Raw genomic sequence first — 19,291 nt, 5'->3', positions numbered from 1 at the left:
GTAGTAGAATCACACTAATTGCTACGCTACTGTGCTGCCCTAATAACTTAATTAAGCTGATTGGTAAAATTGAGATCAATTTAGATTATAAAATGAATAGATTTTTATTCAGTTAAAGTTCACAAAAGTTATAGAATGGTTACAGCACAGAAGGAGGCCATTTGGCCCATTGAGTCCATAATGGTTCTCCTGTATATATCAGCAATCCCACTAAAGCCTCCCTTATCCACTGCAGTAGATCTGCTAATTCTTTCCCAAACAAGAGAAAATCTGCAGATGCTGGAAATCCAAGCAACACACACAAAATGCTGGAGGAACTCAGCAGGCCAGGCAGCATCTATGACAGGGGTCGGCAACCTTTTTGCCTCTGTGGGCTGGATTGCGTATTAATGAGCGGACGGTGGGCCAGATAAATGCCATAAAAAACTTGAAATATGGGAATTATCCATTTAAATACATCTAGTTATGTTTTGCCTCAAATTAATGAATAACGCATGCTAGAACATCATTTGTGCTTAAAATGATGCCAATTAGTAATCAAAGAGGGGGCTCAGTTTATTTGCAATTTATTTCAATCAAGGCATCTTTTGAATCTATTAAAAGGACACAAGGAATCTTTAAACATAAAACGTATGAACATGATGCATTGAATGGTGATAAATTAAGTATAATAAAAAAGAAAATTTTAATGCAAACAGTTGATAAATCAATGTGAACCTTGATGCTGTTTGTTACTTGAAAACTTCTCAATATTGGGTGTCAGACTTGTTGATACAAGAGCAAGACATTATCTAGATTTGACAAACTCCCCATCTGTGAAAGGCTTCATCTTTTCTGCAATACGTTTTGAGACTTCGTAGCTGGCACGGGTATGTCCTTCATTTTCACTGCTTTTCTTAGCAAAAAATGACATTTGTTTTCTGAAACTAGCCTTCATTCGCTCAACTTCATCTTTCCTTGCTTGCACAGTAAACTTGTTAAAATTTCCACTATGGCGGGTCTCATAATGTCGCCTGATATTTGCCACCTTCTTCACAGCAACATTTTCTAGCAAATGAGACAAATTGGTTTCCCAGCTTGCTCGATGAAGAAGTAATCTAGTGTTCAAGTGTCTTGGAAATTTTGGCACTGTGTCTACCTTCCTGCGTTTTGCATTCACTGCCATTGGAATTTTTTTCTTTGATTTTATTTCGAAACGCTAGTTAGTCAACAAGTATCGTAGCACTTGTAAATATCTGGATATTTAGCGTGGATTTCTTGTTAAAACATAGTGACACTGTTTCTGTTTACAAATTTGAACGATCCCATCAGAAAACCTACGCGTGCATGGAGAGTATCTAGTACATATTAACAAGGTAGTCTGCCTTCCCGTCATTTGTATTTACCAGTGTTTGATTTGGAACAAAAAGGAACCTGGGGCCAGTGTAACAAGACGCCATGCATGTCCATCAGTGTGGTCGCGTGAAACACTCAGAATAAGGAAAAATGGCTCGTGGGCCAGATAAGCATAGTATCCCAATATTTGCTCGCAGGCTAGTCAAAATACCTTCGCGGGCAGTAGGTTGCTTACCCCTGATCTACGACAAAGAGTGCAGTCGACGTTTCGGGCCACGACCCTTCATCAGTCGTGATAAAGGATCTCAGGCCCGAAACATTGACTGTACTCTTTTCCATAGATGCTGCTGGCCTGCTGAGTTCCTCCAGCATTTTGTGTGTGTTGCTAATTCCTTCTTTCCAGATATCTATCCAGCATTCATTTCGGCACAGAGCTATCTCCCAAAATAATGTGCTATCAGTTATCTGGAAATGTAAGTAATACAGAAGTAAATTGTAACATGTCAGGTGAGACAACGGTCAAGTTAAATAACAGGATAAACAGTTTTAGTGACGTTGCTTGAGTTATAACGTTCGGCATGTAAATAGTTGCTTTCCTTACAAGGAAATATTGAATAACTAATAAAAATAAAATTCTTCTCTGCTGTGAGAGGCAGTTATATTCTTTGGATATTTTCTGTGTTACCAGGTTACACAGGGGAACTGTGCCAGACTCAGATTGATCATTGTGTCTCTGAGCCCTGTGAAAATGGAGCCACCTGCATAAACAGAGAAACAGACTATAGCTGCCTCTGTCTAGAAGGTAAGCTTCCAACACGAGCAGTACGTCTAATGTTCCTCAGTGGCGTGTTTGGGTAATGAAGGCCCAAGGCGGACTGCCCTGGGGTTGAGTGGGTGGCTGGGAGGGGAGGAAAGCGGTTTGTTGTAGTGCTCTGCTGAACACAGTAAGTCTGCTACGCTGGCGTCAAAATGGGTGGTGACACTTGCGCGCTGTCCCCAGCACATCCTTGGATTGTGTTTCGCTGTACATATGAGAAATAAATAAATCTGAATGTGAGTGACCCTCCCTATCCCCAGGTACTTTGCCAAAGTAAGAACTGAGAACCGCAATTCATTAAACATACATGAAATTTCATTCGAATCCGGGTGGGAAGATTTTGAAAAGCTCAAAAAATAGATATTGGAAATCTGAAATCAAACAGAAAATGAACAGAAAATGTTGGCAGCACTTCACAAGTTAGGCAACAACTGTGTGGAGAGATACAGAGTTAAGTTTCAGTTCAAAGACTGGGAAGCAGAGAAAAGAAGAAACTACAAGTAGTTTGTTTTTCTCCTGATTTTCTCTCTGGAAATGGAGGAAATACTAAGCCTCCCAGGCATGAGTTCTTGCTCTGCATTCAGCAATCCTAGATTCTTCACTGTCTATGTGCACCCTTTCCTCATCAACCAGGTAACCCAGTTTACAGTTTATTCCCATGTGGTCTCCATTTACCCTATCAGAGACATTCCCTCTCTCCACCCCCTCTTATTGCCTTCCACTTCTGATGAAGAGTTTTTGACCTGAAAGGTTAATCCCATTCCTCTTCCCCCAGATGAGGCCTGGCCTACTGACTGTTTTTTTTCGCAATAAGTTCTGTGCTTGTTATTTTAATCATCAATAGTAAGCATCTTAATGTTTAGCACCTCTGGAAAGATCAAACTCCAATAGAATGGGAGGGTCCTGGGCCCTTACAATCCATCCTGGCTCTTCAGAGAGCAGATTTTTCATTCCCATTCCAACCAGTTTCTTTCCCCTGAATTCTCCTGACCCCTGCATTTTTTTTTTACCTTATCAAAAACCATGATTCAACCTGCTTGGGTTGTTTAGCAAGCAAGGACACTTGATTTGGAACTGTAAGTCATTCAATTGTTTCAGGTATTTGGGTAAATCATGAAATACTTTCAAAATGCTATCAAGGTAAATTTACGGTGGGATGCTGCAAATACTAGGTACTAATGATCAAATACTTTAGCAGTGTTGGCTGAAGAATAAATGTAGGCCAGGATCTGAGGAGAGTTGTGCTGGCTGCTTAAGTTTTATATTTCTAAAGAAAATGGTGTTGATTTTTGAAAACTTCTTTAATAAGAATAGGAATTCACAGTGAGAGGCAGGGAAGAAGATTTGATAAAGACGCTGAGGGAAATCAAATGGAAGGATGCATTGAATAAGTGTGTGATCAGAGGGAAAGAGACAGGGTTAGTGACAGAAATAATGATAGAAGAAAGGTAGAAAGGTTTGGGAGTTGGTGAGTAAATTAAGCAAATTCAGCCCATATAAAAGAGCTAGCACTTGTTTCAGATGATTTCCAGGGAAACCTGAATGTTAACCTAAACCAGTATTTTTCAGGCTATTTTTCAAGTAAAACTAATATTTTACTTACTAATTCCTTCCGGGAATATCACATGGAAAAAAATCTAAACGTTGCACCCGTTGGTGTAGTGGCACCTACACCAGAATTCGAGGCGAGTGGTCCTGGGTTCGAATCCAGCCGGCTCCTTTCCACTCGTGTTGGGTTGAGTGTCAAGCTAGCAACTCGGCCTCATTAAAAAAAAACAGACAAAAAAATTCTAAAGAAACAGCAAGGTTGCTGCCCAATGCACCACAAGGCGTGGAAGGGAACACAGAAACAAAATCTGAACTACAGGAGGGCTTGAGATACATTTTCTCTCAAGCTCCAAATCTAATACAGTTTGATGACTTGCATCAAATGGTAAAGAGACAGAGATAACCTTAGAAACAACTTGGAAAGAAACAAGAGAGGTTATATATTGTGCGCAATGGTGTAGGATATTAAAATACAAAATGACTATCTTTGCACTCTTGACTAAACTAACTTTCTATAGATTTATTTAACACATTTACTGAGAGTGCAACAAAATACTACATTTCCCACCTGCCTTGTCCATCTATCAATCTAGCCCTTAATTTCATCGTGTTTTTTTTTGGAAATCCACAGTCAAACCAAAAACTGTTACATATTTTGATTGACTTTTGGATTCCTGAAAAGAATCTTCGAGGAAATCTAAGCATAAGAGATTCTGCAGATGCTGGAAATCTTAAGCAACACACACACAAAGCTGGAGGAACTCAGCAAGACATGCAGGTGAATGAACAGTAGACATTACGGGCAGAGACCTTAATGAATCCTGTTTCAGTCCCAATGAAGGGTCCCAGCCCAGAACATCAACTGTTTATTCCCCTCTATAAATGCTGCCTGGCTTTCAGAGTTCCTCCAGAATTTTCTTTGTGTTGCTTGAGGAAATCTAAACATTTTAATCTATAATCAGACAGATGTTTCAAATCTGTTTCTTGACCTTATACATCTAGTATGGAGCTATAATTTTTAGGCTTTAATTTGCAACAAGCCAACATCTGGCCCCATTGACGAGTACCAGCTGAGCAGCATCAATCTGTAATTGGTACCCAGTAATTGTAAATCAATGGTAATTACTTGCATTCAATTGATGTAAGATTGGGAAAGCAACATCTCCTTTCAAAAGGAGAAGTAAACATCACACCAAATCAGAAAGCAAATAAACCAATAGCGTACACAAATCTTGGAAGACAATTGATTAAAATAACATATATCCCGGGTATCAGAAGCTGCATTATTCTTCATAGTCATAGTCATAGTCATAGTCATACTTTATTGAATTCATTTCTTCCCTGCTACCTCTCTAGACACTAAGTTCCTGATCTCAGAGGCTCTGAATGTACAGATCATTATCTTCAGGAGGCTGAAAGCCAGCCTAAGACTAAGCCTTGGTTTTCATTAATGCTGTTTTAGTGGGCAGCTCATCACAGACCCTATAGATTTTGTATCAAATATTAATTGTCATTCAACTATATAAATGTATACAGCTAAATGCAACAGCATTCCTCCAGGCAACACACATTAAAGTTGCTGCTGAACGCAGCAGGCCAGGCAGCATCTTTAGAAAGAGGTACAGTCGACGTTTCGGGCCGAGACCCTTCGAGACCCTGATGTGTGTTGCTTAAATTTCCAGCATCTGCAGAATTCCTTGTGTTAGCATTCTTCCAGGACCAAGTTACAAAACACATACATTTGGGCAACACACACAACACATATAGTTACAACAGCATGTATAGTCACAAAAATAATATTGTCACAGATCCCTGAGTGATATGGTCTGAAGGCTGATGGTGCATGGGATGTAAAGCATGTAGCAGTTCTGCTGGGTCAACCGTAGATGAAGATCCAGCTTGTCTTGCATTTGCACCATTTGTTGGACACACAGAGATCACTTCAACCAAGTGTGCCACTAACTTACCAGAAGCCTGGTTACGTATAAGGGAATTATCACCTGTTTTAGACACATGGGATTCTGCAGTTGCTGGATATCTTGAGTAACACACATAAAACGTTGGACGAACTCAGCAGGTCAGGCAGCATTCCTTATGAAAGGTCTCAGTCTGAAATGTCGATTGTTAATTTCCCATGGATGCTGTTGACATGCTGAGTTCCTTCGGCATTGTGTGTGTGTGTGTGGTCCCTGAAAAATAACCTAAACCGGTAATAGTTTGGATATCTTTCAAAACCTTCAATCCCTCCGACCAAGGAATATTGCATGGCACAGAATCTAGCCAAAGAAAAGGAAAAGCGTTAACCCCGACTTTTCCAAATTCTATTCACTAGCTACTCTGCTCTTAGAAGTAGACATTTTAACTTCTGTCATATGTCAGGATTTCTCTCTTGAAGTCAGAAGTTTGTAATTTTGAGCAATATAACCACATTTTATAATCTAGAATGGTATTCCAATGCAGTCATAGAGAACCACTACATTGTTAGCTGTGGTGAGATGTTAGATTTAGATTTAGATTAGCTTTATTTATCTCATGTGCATCAAAACATACAGTGAAATGTATCATTGGCATTGAATCAAATCAGCGAGAGTTGTACTGGGCAGCCCACAAGCGTCACCACACCTCTGGCAGAACTCAGCAAGCCCACAATGTGCTAACCCTGACCCGTACATTTTTATAATGTGGAGGGAAACCAGAGCACCTGGTGGAAACCTACTTGGTCACATGGGGAGAACAAACAAACCCATTACAGACGGCAGCAGGAGTCACACCCCAATCGATGATCGCTGGCACCGTAAAGTGCTGTGCTAACGGCTGTGCTACTGTGTCACCCAGACAGAACCGACTCCTGACTTTATCTAACAAATAGAAAGCAATTCTCGAAATATCATGGCCAAACACATTGTGTCCATCACTGGTCCCCGAGTCCCTTATCTACTTTCTGGTCTTCGTGCAATGTTGCTTGATGTCAGACGAGTGCTGCAATTTCATATTTGGTTGGGAAAGCTATTATATTATTTATTTACCATGTTTAAATTGTATTCTCTAAGACAAAATTATAAAATACTTACTGTATTTTACCCATCTACATCAACGGAGCTGTAGGAGCAACAGCACCTTTATTTCCTGTGGAGCATCAAGAAAGCTCACCTCTGTCCCAGGATACTGACGGACTTCTACCACTGTACCATTGAGAGCATACTCACCAACTGCATCTCAGTGTGGTGTGGCAATTGTCCCGTATCAGACTGCAAAGCACTCCAGCGTGTGGTGAAAACTGCCCCGCGGATTATTGGCACCCAATTGCCCACTATTGAGAACATCTACCATAAACGCTGCCTGGGCAGGGCGAAAAGCATTATCAAGGATGCATCTCACCCTAACCATGGACTTTTTACTCTCCTCCCATCCAGTAGGCGCTACAGGAGCCTCCGCTCCCGCACCAGCAGGCACAGGAAGAGCTTCTTCCCTGAGGCTGTGACCCTGCTGAACCTCACATCACAGCACTAAGCAGTATTGCACCCATATTGCACTGTCTCAGTACTTTTATATTTGTGTGATGTAGCACTTACTTTTTATTCGCAGTTATTTTGTAAATAACACTATTCTTTGCATTTCTGGTCAGATGCTAACTGGATTTCATTGGCTTTGTATCTGTACTCGGCACAATGACAATAAAGTTGAATCTAATCTAATCTAAATACTGTTTGAGTTAATTTGCATTTTCCACTACAAATCAGTCCTAGCAAGCCTGGAGTCTAATAGCTGCATCTGACACAAATGTTAGCTAGATCATCCAAATAAATTTCATGCATCAGTAAGGACAGATATTTGCAATGTTTATAATGGATCCCTCTGGACTTTATAACATCTGGGCCCAATTTTTAATAATTATATAAAATTCATTTCTAACTCGCTATCCACAGAAGGGCAATTTGTTCAATATTAGATCCTGAAAATATGTGATATGAAGAACAATAAAATAAAAAGCGGTAAGAAATCCCACTTCTTATCACTTTGATGATTGAAGGGAGCAAAACTTAAGCAATTTGCAAATTGCAACCAAATTCCAATTTTGAATTACACTCAGAATAAGAATGTATTTATATAAGGCCTTCTGTGAAGGCATGCTCATCCCAATAACTTTACAACCAAAATCTACAGGTTGCTTCTGAAATTTTGACTTCATGAGTATATAGAGAAGCAGTGAAGAGTAAGGCCTCTCAAATAGCATAGAACAGAAGAGCTAGAGCATTTTTAAAAATCTGATATTAGAGTGATAAATAATTCTCTGAGCGTAAAGCACTGGGCATTTTGTTCATGTCTGACAGTGCACTTTTGAAGCAATGTACAATTTCAGTTGTTTGTTTATTTTTTTTTAAATGCTTTTCAAGTATTTCTTTCAGTGTGCAATTGAAATCCAAAATCATAACTGATTTGGCCAGTGATGTTTGCCAGTGTCTTTTGAACATGGAGTCATAGAGCATGGAAATACGCCCCTCGGCCTACCTGGTCCGAATCAACCAAGACACCTATCTAAGTTAGTCCCACTTGCCTGCATTCAGCTCATATCTCTCATTACCTTTCGTATCCACACCCCTGAACAGTATGAGTTTTAAAGTTATTAGTGTATCTGCCTCAACCACCTCCAAAGACAGCTCATTCCATACAGTATACAGACTAATCTGGATGAAAAAGTTGCCCCTCATGTTTCACCTATGCTCTGTACGCCAGAGAAAGCAGGATCTCCCAGTGGCCACACATTTTAATTCCACGTCCCACTCCCATTCTGATATGTCTATCCACGGCCTCCTCTACTGTAAAGATGAAGCCACACTCAGGTTGGAGGAACAACACCTTATATTCCGTCTGGGTAGCCTCCAACCTGATGGCATGAACATTGACTTCTCAAACTTCCGCTAATGCCCCACCTCCTCCTTGTACCCCTTCCGTTATTTATTTATATACACACATTCTTTCTCTGTCTCTCCTTTTTCTCCCTCTGTCCCTCTGACTATACCCCTTGCCCATTCTCTGGGTTTTTTCCTCCCCTCCCCCTTTTCCTTCTCCCTGGGCCTCCTGTCCCATGATCCTCTCATATCCCTTTTGCCAATCAACTGTCCAGCTCTTGGCTCCATCCCTCCCCCTCCTGTCTTCTCCTATCATTTTGGATCTCCCCCTCCCCCTCCCACTTTCAAATCTCTTACTAGCTCTTCCTTCAGTTAGTCCTGACAAAGGGTCTCGGCCCGAAACGTCGACTGTACCTCTTCCTAGAGATGTTGCCTGGCCTGCTGAGTTCACCAGCAACTTTGATGTGTTTTGCTTGACTTACTTTCCAGCATCTGCAGAATTCCTCGTGTTTCTCCCCATCCGCTTAAACCTATGCCTTCTACTTCTTCATTCCCCAACCCTAGAAAGAAGACAATGGGCTATCACCCTACTTACGCCACTCATAATTTGATACATCTCTCTACAAGATGTATTCTCCTGCATGTCTCACTCTCCAACAATTCTAGCCTGCTCAACCTCTCATTCTTAGTCTCCTGAGTCCTGGCAACATCCTTGTAAACCTTTTGTGCAATCTTTCCAGCTTAACAGCATCTCTCCTACAACAGGTGACCAAAACCAAATAAAATATTCCAAATGCAACTCCACCAGTCTCTTGAACATGGATAACCCTATTTTATTAAACCATGTTAGCTTTGGTCATTGGGTCAGTCTTCACTATGGAAGATTCCAGCAGATTCCAGAAATTGGAGACCATGAGGGGGCAGAAGTGATCTATTACTAAAAAAGTGCTTGGAAACTGAAAGATCTGAAAGTAAGTCAACTGGAGCAGACGGACTACCCCCCACCCCCCGGGTTCTGAAAGAGGTAGCTGAAGAGATTATGGAGGCATGAGTGAACAGAAATGTGGAGGGTATCCAGTGAGCATTTGTTTGGGGTTCTAGACAGGTTTGTCCAACTGAGGCAAAGAAAGGACAGCAGAGTGAAGGAAACATAGGTGACAAGAGATATGGAATATCAAGCAAGAGGAAGAAAGAAGCATATTTAAACATAGAAACATAGAAAATAGGTGCAGGAGTAGGCCATTCGGCTCTTCGAGCCTGAACCACCATTCAGTATGATCATGGCTGATCATCCAACTCAGAACCCTGTACCAGCCTTCCCTCCATACCCCCTGATCCCTTTAGCCACAAGGGCCATATCTAACTCCCTCTTAAATATAGCCAATGAACTGGCCTCAACTGTTTCCTGTGGCAGAGAATTCCACAGATTCACCACTCTCTGTGTGAAGAAGTTTTTCCTAATCTCGGTCCTAAAAGGCTTCCCCTTTATCCTCAAACTGTGACGTTTAGGAAGCAAGGATTAGACCAGGCTCTAGAGCATTACAAGGTAGGCAGGAAGGGTAAAGTTTTACGGTACTTGGAGAGACATGATAAAGTAGGCCAAAGTCAACATGGTTTCCTTAAAAGGAATTCTTTCCTGAAAAAATCTGTTAGAAATCTTTGAGGAAAAACAGGTAGGACAGACAAAGGAGAGGTAGTGGATGTTGTGTACTTGGAATTTCAGAAGGCTTTTGACAAGATGCCACAGATGAGGCTGCTAAAAGAGCCCATAATATTACAGGGAAGATATTAGGATGGATAGAAGATTGACTGACTGGCATAAGGCAAAAAGTGGGAGTAAAGGAGGCCTTTTCTGGTTGGTTGCTAGTGACTAGTGGTATTCCGCAGGGGTTCGTGTAGGGACCCCTTCTTTTCACAATATATCAATGATATGGATGACAGAATTGTTGACTTTGCTTTCAAATTTACTGATGATATAAAATTATGTGGAGTGGCAGGTAGTGTTGAGGAAGCAGGGAATCTGCAGAAAGAGTTGGACAGATGAGGAAAATGGGCAAATGTAATACAGTGTGGATAAGTGTATGGACATGCACTTTGGTAGAAGGAACAAAGGTATAAATTATTTTCTAAACAGGCAGAAAATTCAAAAATCAGAGATGCAAAAGGTCTTGGAAGTCCTTGTGCAGGATTCCCTAAGGATTAACTTGTAGATTGAGTTGGCAGTAAGGAAGTAATTTATAATTATTATTTTTTTGTTTTGTATTTGCACAGCTTGCTGTCTTTTGCTAACTGGTTGTTTTCCCATCCAGCTGGGTACAGTTTTTCACTGATTCTATTGTGTTTTACTGTGTTGCTGTGAATGCCTGCAGGAAAAAGAATCTCAGAATTGTATATGGTAACACATATGTACTTTGATAATAAATTTATTTGAACTTTGCTACTGACGATGAAAGGGTTAATGTATGAGGAGTGTTTAATGACTCTGGGCCTGTACTCTCTGAATTTTAGAAAAAAATGAGGGAGATCTCATTGAAATCTACCAAATATTGAAAGGTCCTGATAGAGTGGGCATGGAGAGGGTGTTTCCAATAGTGTGAGAGTCTAGGACTAAAAGGCACAGCTCACAGAATAGAGAGATATCCATCTACATTGGAGATGAGTAGGAATTTCTTGAGCCAGAGGCTGGTGAATCTGTGGATTGCTGTTCCACAGACTGCTGAGGAGGGCAAGTCATTAAAAGCGGACCTTGATAGATTTTTAATTTACAAGGGTATCAAATGTTACAGGGAGAAAGCAGAATAGGGTTGAGAGGGAAAATTAATCAGCTATGATTGAATGTTGGAGCTGATCAGTATGCCGAATGGCCTAATTCTGTCCCTGTGACTTACGGTCAATTAGTGAATTCCACTCCATTAAGGCAGCACACTGATGCTGGCTAGCTGAAGGCTCTATTCAGAAATAGGGGAAGTGTGAAACAGTAAATGGAAGATGTGTTAACTTGAATTGAGATAACAAAGTTTAGGGAAGTATGGGAGATGTAATGTTACATTTTTAAAGTGGTTTTGCAAATGTAGTGGCAGAAACTCATTTTCTGAGATGTCGTGTAATGAGTCTGAAAAAAGTCCTTGTCTAACTGAGCAGCCATTAATTGTACACAAAACATCTGCTCATCTTATTATTTCACACTTCACTAAGATGATTACAGCTACAGCAATTTAGGAATGCAAGTACCAAAAAGTGGTTGAATAATTCTGTAATCATGATGAAGACAACCCATTTTGAAATTGGGACCTGAATGTGTGTTTCTGTCTGATAACGTAATGTTTTAGCCGCTGTTAAACTCTGCTACCCAGTTTCTGAAATGCTCAGCTATTGCACCAGTCCTTTAATAGGATTGTGCAGCATTCAAGCAGATTAAGTCCTTTTTTTTTCATTTAACAAATTTGTTTCAGTTATCAAGATGGCTTGGTAATTGGATTCTTTATAAGTTGCAGAACTGCAGAAACTGAATTATGGATTATCTAGACGTAGACACAAAGAAATGTGAGAGATTAAAAGCAACAGTAAGAATTTGTATTTATGCTGCTGCCTTAATTTTGAAACTGATCCCATAGCACTTTACATGGAAAGAAAACATTGGGCACTACTGTAAATTTTGGGGACGCAAGGGGAAACAGCCAAAATGCTGATCAAAGAGGATGGTCTTAAAGGAGGAGACGGAAGATATTCCAGACAGTGAGCCCCTTGCAGGTGAATGTATAGTTAACCCCCAATGAAGAAATGGACAATGGAATGCAAAAAGATCTGGAATAAGAGGAATAAGTGCTAATTTGATTTGAATTATTGCACAAATATTATAAAATAATTCATAATTCAATATGGTACTATAATAAAATCTGGGTGAGTAACACAACAGAGTTATCTAATTTGATTTTATAGCCTATTTAGCTATTCATACAGCAGTCAAATCAAAAACAAACAATAATTAAGAAAAAACAAAATTATGTTGTAGTTTGAACTTATTCTAATTCCATAAATGTAAAATTAAATAAAAGGGCAAAACTTTACACACATATTGGGGGTAAGGTATTGGTGTGGGTGGAGAATTGGTTAGCAGACAGGAAGCAAAGAGTGGGAGTAAACGGGACCTTTTCAGAATGGCAGGCGGTAACTAGTGGGGTACCGCAAGGCTCAGTGCTGGGACCCCAGTTGTTTACAATATGTATTAATGACTTGGATGAGGGAATTAAATGCAGCATCTCCAAGTTTGCGGATGACACGAAGCTGGGTGGCAGTGTTAGCAGTGAGGAGGATGCTAAGAGGATGCAGGGTGACTTGGATAGGTTGGGTGAGTGGGCAAACTCATGGCAGATGCAATTTAATGTGGATAAATGTGAAGTTATCCACTTTGGTGGCAAAAATAGGAAAACAGATTATTATCTGAATGGTGGCCGATTAGGAAAAGGGGAGGTGCAACGAGACCTGGGTGTCATTATACACCAGTCATTGAAAGTGGGCATGCAGGTACAGCAGGCGGTGAAAAAGGCGAACGGTATGCTGGCATTTATAGCGAGAGGATTCGAGTACAGGAGCAGGGAGGTACTACTGCAGTTGTACAAGGCCTTGGTGAGACCACACCTGGAGTATTGTGTGCAGTTTTGGTCCCCTAATCTGAGGAAAGACATCTTTGCCATAGAGGGAGTACAAAGAAGGTTCACCAGATTGATTCCTGGGATGGCAGGTCTTTCATATGAAGAAAGACTGGATGAACTGGGCTTGTACTCGTTGGAATTTAGAAGATTGAGGGGGGATCTGATTGAAACGTATAAGACCCTAAAGGGATTGGACAGGCTAGATGCGGGAAGATTGTTCCCGATGTTGGGGAGGTCCAGAACGAGGGGTCATAGTTTGAGGATAGAGGGGAAGCCTTTTAGGACCGAGATTAGGAAAAACTTCTTCACACAGAGAGTGGTGAATCTGTGGAATTCTCTGCCACAGCAAACTGTTGAGGCCAGTTCATTGGCTATGTTTAAGAGGGAGTTAGATATGGCCCTTGTGGCTACAGGGGTCAGGGGGTATGGAGGGAAGGCTGGGTTCTGAGTTGGATGATCAGCCATGATCATAATAAATGGCGGTGCAGGCTCGAAGGGCCGAATGGCCTACTCCTGCACCTATTTTCTATGTTTCTATGTTTCTATATAAGGCTTTTGTGAACAAATTGGAGCACTTAAATTAGAAATCTTATTGAAATGAGATCCGCAAATTGTTGGGAGTTCATTTTCGGTATAAAATTTATCTATGTACTGTCCTCTACCAAAATAATCTCCAATATTTGGGTCAGTGTTCATATTTCTTTTATAACCATGTGTTCTAATTCTTCACCATCTTTCTTGACCGCTCTGTTGTCTCTGGGTTCCCAGACGTTTGTTTGCTAACCACTCTGCAAAAGGGTTAAACTTTCTCAAGTTAGGTATAAAGAGGAATTCATGAATTATGTTTAAATTCCACTAAGTATTCCCATATCTCTGTGATGAAATAATGTCTTCAAGAGGAGAGAGTGAAAATTGACCAGTAATAAAACAACTGCTGCAAAGTTAATGGACCGAACAACATAAGGAGATAGAGCAGACAGCCAGTATCTTTTTTTCCCCATAGTCGCAATGTCTAATGTCTGAGGGCATGAAGGCATATATTTAAGGTGAGAGGGAGAGAGCTTAACTGAAATGTGTGGGACAAGTTTCTTACACAGAGAGTTCTGGGTGCCTGCAATGCGCTGGCAGGTGAGGAATGTGGAGGGCGATATGACAGAGACAGCTAGGAGGCTCCTAGTTGGGTACATGAAGATGCTGAGAATGGAGGGATATGAACAGTGTGTAATCAGAAGGTATTAGATGTCATTATCTTAATTAGTTTGATGTAATACTGTGGGTCAAAGGTCCTGTTCCTATGCTGTACTGTTCTATGTTCTAACCTTTAATGTTCATAAAATCTACAGTTTGTGCAATAAGTACCTGGACATTTAAAGCCAAATATTAATGCCTCTGGTATAACAGTGTCAGTGCCACATGGCTGGCATTGCACTATCTCCATTAAACTTGATTAGCTCTGAGGATATTTGGGATGTTTTGAAAAGATGTAAAAGGTGCTATTTAAATATGAGTGCATCTTGTATTTAAATACAAGAGCAAGAGAATAACTAGGCAGCGGGTAGGCCCACTCAGGAATAAAGGAGGGAACGTGTACTTGGAGGCAGAGGATGTGGGTGAGGTTCTACCTGCATCGGTATTTACTAAAGAGAAGGGCGTGGACGTGGAGATCATTGTGGAGCCTACTAATTTGCTAGGTGTTTTAAGATAAACAAGGGGGTAGTACTGGGTTGCTTAAAGAATATTAAGGTGGATTAGTCCCCATGACCTAATGGGATTTACTCCAGGTAATTGAGACAGGCAAGACATGAGAATGCTGGGACCTTGACCAATATCCTGGAGGACCAGCGAGAAGCTAATTATTCAAGAAGTGAAATGGGGACAATCCTGGAAACTACAGCGAGTCTCTTGTCAGTAGTAGGGAAGTTATTGGTGGGGAGGGGGGCATTTAGAGACAGGATTTATGAGCAATTGGAAAAAATGGAGACAGCATGGCTTTGTCTGGAGAAAGTCATGTCTTAATAATGTGTTTTAAGTTTTTCACGGAAGTAATGAAGATGATTAATGAAGACAGAGCTGTAGATGTTGTCTGCATGGATTTTAGTAAGGTGTTTGACAAGGTCCCTCATGGAAGACTTTTCCAGAGATTATCCATAGGATACACAGTGAATTGGCTGTTTAGATTCAGAATTGGTTTGTATAGAAGACGGAGGGTATTGGCTGATAGCATTTATTCTTGCTGGAGGTCTGAGACTAGTGGTGTTCTGCATGGATCCATACTGGGACCTCTGCTGTATATGATATATACAGTATAAATGACTCGGCTGAGAATGTGGGTGTGTGGGTTATTAATTTTGAAGATAATACAATTAGAATCATAGATTCATTGAAAAGTACAGCACCGAAACAGGCCCTTTGGCCCATCCAGTCCATACCAAGCTATTTAAACTGCTTGCTCCCATCAACCAGCAACAGGATCATAGTTCCTCATACCCCTACCATCCATGTACCTATCCAAACTTCTCTTAAACATCGAAATCGAGCTTGCATGCACCATTTTGAGCTGGCAACTCATTTCACACACTCACCACCCTCTGAGTGAAGAAGTTCCCCCTCATGTTCCCCTTAAACTTCTCGCCTTTCACCCTTAAAACATGACCACTAGTTGTAATCCCTCCCAATCTCCCAATCTCAGTGAAAAAAGACTGCTTGCATTTACCCTATCTGTACCCATTATAATTTTGCGTACTTCTATCAAATCTTCTCTTAATCTTCTACATTCCAAGGAATAAAGTCCTAACCTACTTAAGCTTTCCTTATAATTCAGGTCCTCCAGACCTGGCAACAGCTTTGTAAATTTTCTCTGTACTCTTTCAACCTTTTTTACATTTTTTTTGTAGGTAGGTGACCAAACTGCACACAATACTCCAAATTAGGACTCACCAATGTCTGATAAAACTTCAATATAACATCCCATCTCCTGAACTCAATACTTTTATTAATGAAGGCCAGCGTGCAAAATACTTTCTTTACGACCCTATTTACCTGTAATGCCACTTTCAATGTGTTACCTACCTGAAATCCCAGATCCATTTGTTCTACCACACTCCTCCGTGCCCGACTGTTCACTGTGTATGTCCTATCCTGGTTGATCCTACTGAAGTGGAAAATCTTGCACTTGTCTACATTAAATTCCCATCTGCCATTTTTCAGCCCTTTTTTCCATCTGGTCCAGAACCCCCTGCAAGCCCTGACAGACTTCCTCACTGTCCACTACACCCCAATAATTCATAGATTTGCTGATCCAGTGAACTTCATTATCATCCAGATCAATGATATAGATGACAAACAACAACAGACCCAGCACCGATCCCTGTGGCGCACCACTAGTCGCAGACCTCCAGTCAGAGGCAAGGCATCTACTTCCACTCTCTGGCTTCTCCCACAAAGCCAATGTCTAATTCAATTTACTACTTCATCTTGAATGCTGTGTGACTGAACCTACTTGACTAACCTCCCATGTGGGACCTTGTTAAATGCTGTGTTAAAGTCCATGTAGACAACATCTACTGCCTTGCCTTCATCAACTTTCCTAGTAACATCCTGGAAAAACTCTATAAGATCGGTTAGACATGACCTACTACACGCAAAGTCATGTGGACTATCCTTAATCAGACCATGTCTATCCAAATACTTATATATCCAGCCCCCTGGAGTACCTTCCAATAACTTCCCTACAACTGAGGTCAGGTTCACTGGCCTATAATTTCTTGCTTTATTTTTAGAGCCTTTCTTAAACAGTGGAACAGCATTGGCTATCCTCCAATTCTTAGGTACCCCACCTGTCACTAAGTGTAATTTAAATATCTCTACTAGGTCCCTGGTAATTTCTGCATCCCCCCCTCCCCCACAGGGTCTGAGGGAACACCTTGTCAGACCTGGGGATTTATCCACCCTATTTTGCCTCAGGACAGCAAAAACACATCCTCTCTGTAACTCCATGAAATTGGTGCCACTTTACCTTATTTCTATTGACTCTGTATCCATCTTCTGAGTAAATACAGATGCAAAAAATTCTTTTAAGATCTCCCTCATCTGTTTTGTCTCCACACAAGGATTACCTTTCTGATCTTCCAGAGGAACAATTTTGTCCCTTACAATCCTTTTGCTTTTAACATATCTGTAAAGCCCTTAGGATTCTCCTTCACCTTGTCTGCTACAGCAACCTCATGCCTTCTTTTAGCTCTCTTGATTTCCTTCTTAAGTGTTCTCTTGCATTTCTTATACTCCTGAAGTACCTCAATTGTTCCTACCTGCCTATGCCTGCTAAGTACCTCCTTCTTTTCCATAACCAGGGCCTCAGTATCTCTTGAAAACCAAGGTTCCCTAAACCTGTTATCTTTATCTTTTATTTTGACAGGCACATATAAGATTTGTACTCTGAAAATTTCACTCTTGAAGGCCTCCCACTTATCAAGTCTACCTTTGCCAGAAAACAACCTGTCCCAATCCACACTTGCCAGATCTTTCTGATAAGATTAGTCTTTGTCCAATTTAGATTCTCAACCCAAGGACCAGACCTATCCTTTTCCATAATTACCATGAAACTAATGTCATTATGATCACTAGATGAAAAGTGTTCCCCTATATAAACTTCTGTCCCCTGCCCTGTCTCATTCCCTACTAGGAGATCTAGTATCACACTCTCTGTAGTTGGAACTTTTATGTACTGATTAAGAGAACATATCTAACCAGCTCTTTCCTATCCAGCCCTCTCACAGTATGGGAGTCCCAGTCAATATGTGGAAAGTTGAAATCACCTACTATAGCAAGCCTATGTTCCCTGCAACAGTCTGCAATGGCATACAAATTTGCTCCTCCAAATCATGCGAACTGTTGGGTGGTCTATAATATCCCCCTAATGTGGTCATACCTTTCTTATTCCTCAGTGAAAGTATGTGAGATCTCCTGAAATAATACTCTGAAACAACATTAATTGGAAGTGTTCTTATGAGGTTGGTTATTAGTTGACTGATAGGTTGGAGACAGAACATGGCAATGTTCTGTAGTTTCTGCGAGTGAGTGACTCAATAAACCAAATGTGATGTGTTTTGTACAACTAACGGCTGAAACCTGCATAAGTTTAGTTCCAGCAAACAAGGTGTAATTTCTCCCTGCAGTATCATATTAAACCTGACAGTATGTATCGCTTTGCAATTTACAGATGGCTCACACTCCACCTACAGTGAATTACAGCTGAACATTTAAACTCATGATGAAGGCCCATTTCCGTCTAATGTGAAAAATATAGGATTGTATTTGGATTTACTGCTCCAATATGTCATTCAAACCACAAAAGTTTCAGTGAACAGAATTTATTTGCTAACTAAATCAAGTTGTTTAATTCTTCGTGGTTGCAATTCAATAGACTACACCTGCTGATATCCTGAAAAACTTAGCTTTTTGCTTTTCTTGTGCAATGAATTCAGACAATGGGGACTTCAGGGCCTTCCTGCAGGCTAAAATTTCTTTGTCTATTGCTTTGTGTCCTAAAGCATATCTTTGGAGTAAATTCAGCAACATCCATTTATTCAGATATATGGAATACCCGAGTGAAGTTAATTGTGAAGGAAGAAACTGTAAGGAAATTCACTAAACGCACACCGTGTGTCACTAACATGTTTACCTTTGATTTACACTGCAGGTTTTACCGGCCCCACATGTGATCAGAAGATTGACCCTTGTGCCTCGTCACCCTGTCAGAACAATGGGACGTGCTTTGCAGATGGCACATCATATAGTTGTAACTGCAGTCCAGCCTACACTGGACCAGTTTGTTCTCAGCTGATCGATTTCTGTGCCCTTAATCCCTGCTCCCAAGGCACTTGCCGCAGCTTTGGAACGAGCTACAAATGCCTCTGTGACCCAGGTATGGTACATGCTCCTCAACCATCTTTGACTTTGCCTTCTCTTCAGTAAGGATGTCACACTCGCAGAGTGAATACTTCTATCCCAGGATAGAACTGGTCTTCTGTTTGGAGGATATTACCTCCAGGATAGGCACAGAGAATTGAGTTAAAGGCAGCAGACGTGGT

At 40.8% G+C, this 19,291-nt stretch overlaps 1 protein-coding gene across 2 annotated transcripts in view; it reads left to right on the top strand.

The window, feature by feature from the left end:
- Nucleotides 1-19,291, top strand: part of dner (delta/notch-like EGF repeat containing) — a 329,950-nt gene that overhangs the window by 270,069 nt on the left and 40,590 nt on the right. For both annotated transcript variants that reach the window (XM_063045439.1, XM_063045440.1), the window contains 2 exons: nt 2,024-2,137; nt 18,901-19,125. In XM_063045439.1, coding sequence (XP_062901509.1) covers nt 2,024-2,137; nt 18,901-19,125 — 339 coding nt within the window. The remainder of the gene's footprint in view (nt 1-2,023; nt 2,138-18,900; nt 19,126-19,291) is intronic.

Source organism: Mobula hypostoma, chromosome 4, assembly GCF_963921235.1.
Source record: "Mobula hypostoma chromosome 4, sMobHyp1.1, whole genome shotgun sequence".
Taxonomy (NCBI): domain Eukaryota; kingdom Metazoa; phylum Chordata; class Chondrichthyes; order Myliobatiformes; family Myliobatidae; genus Mobula; species Mobula hypostoma.
This window is presented reverse-complemented; position numbering and strand designations above follow the sequence as displayed.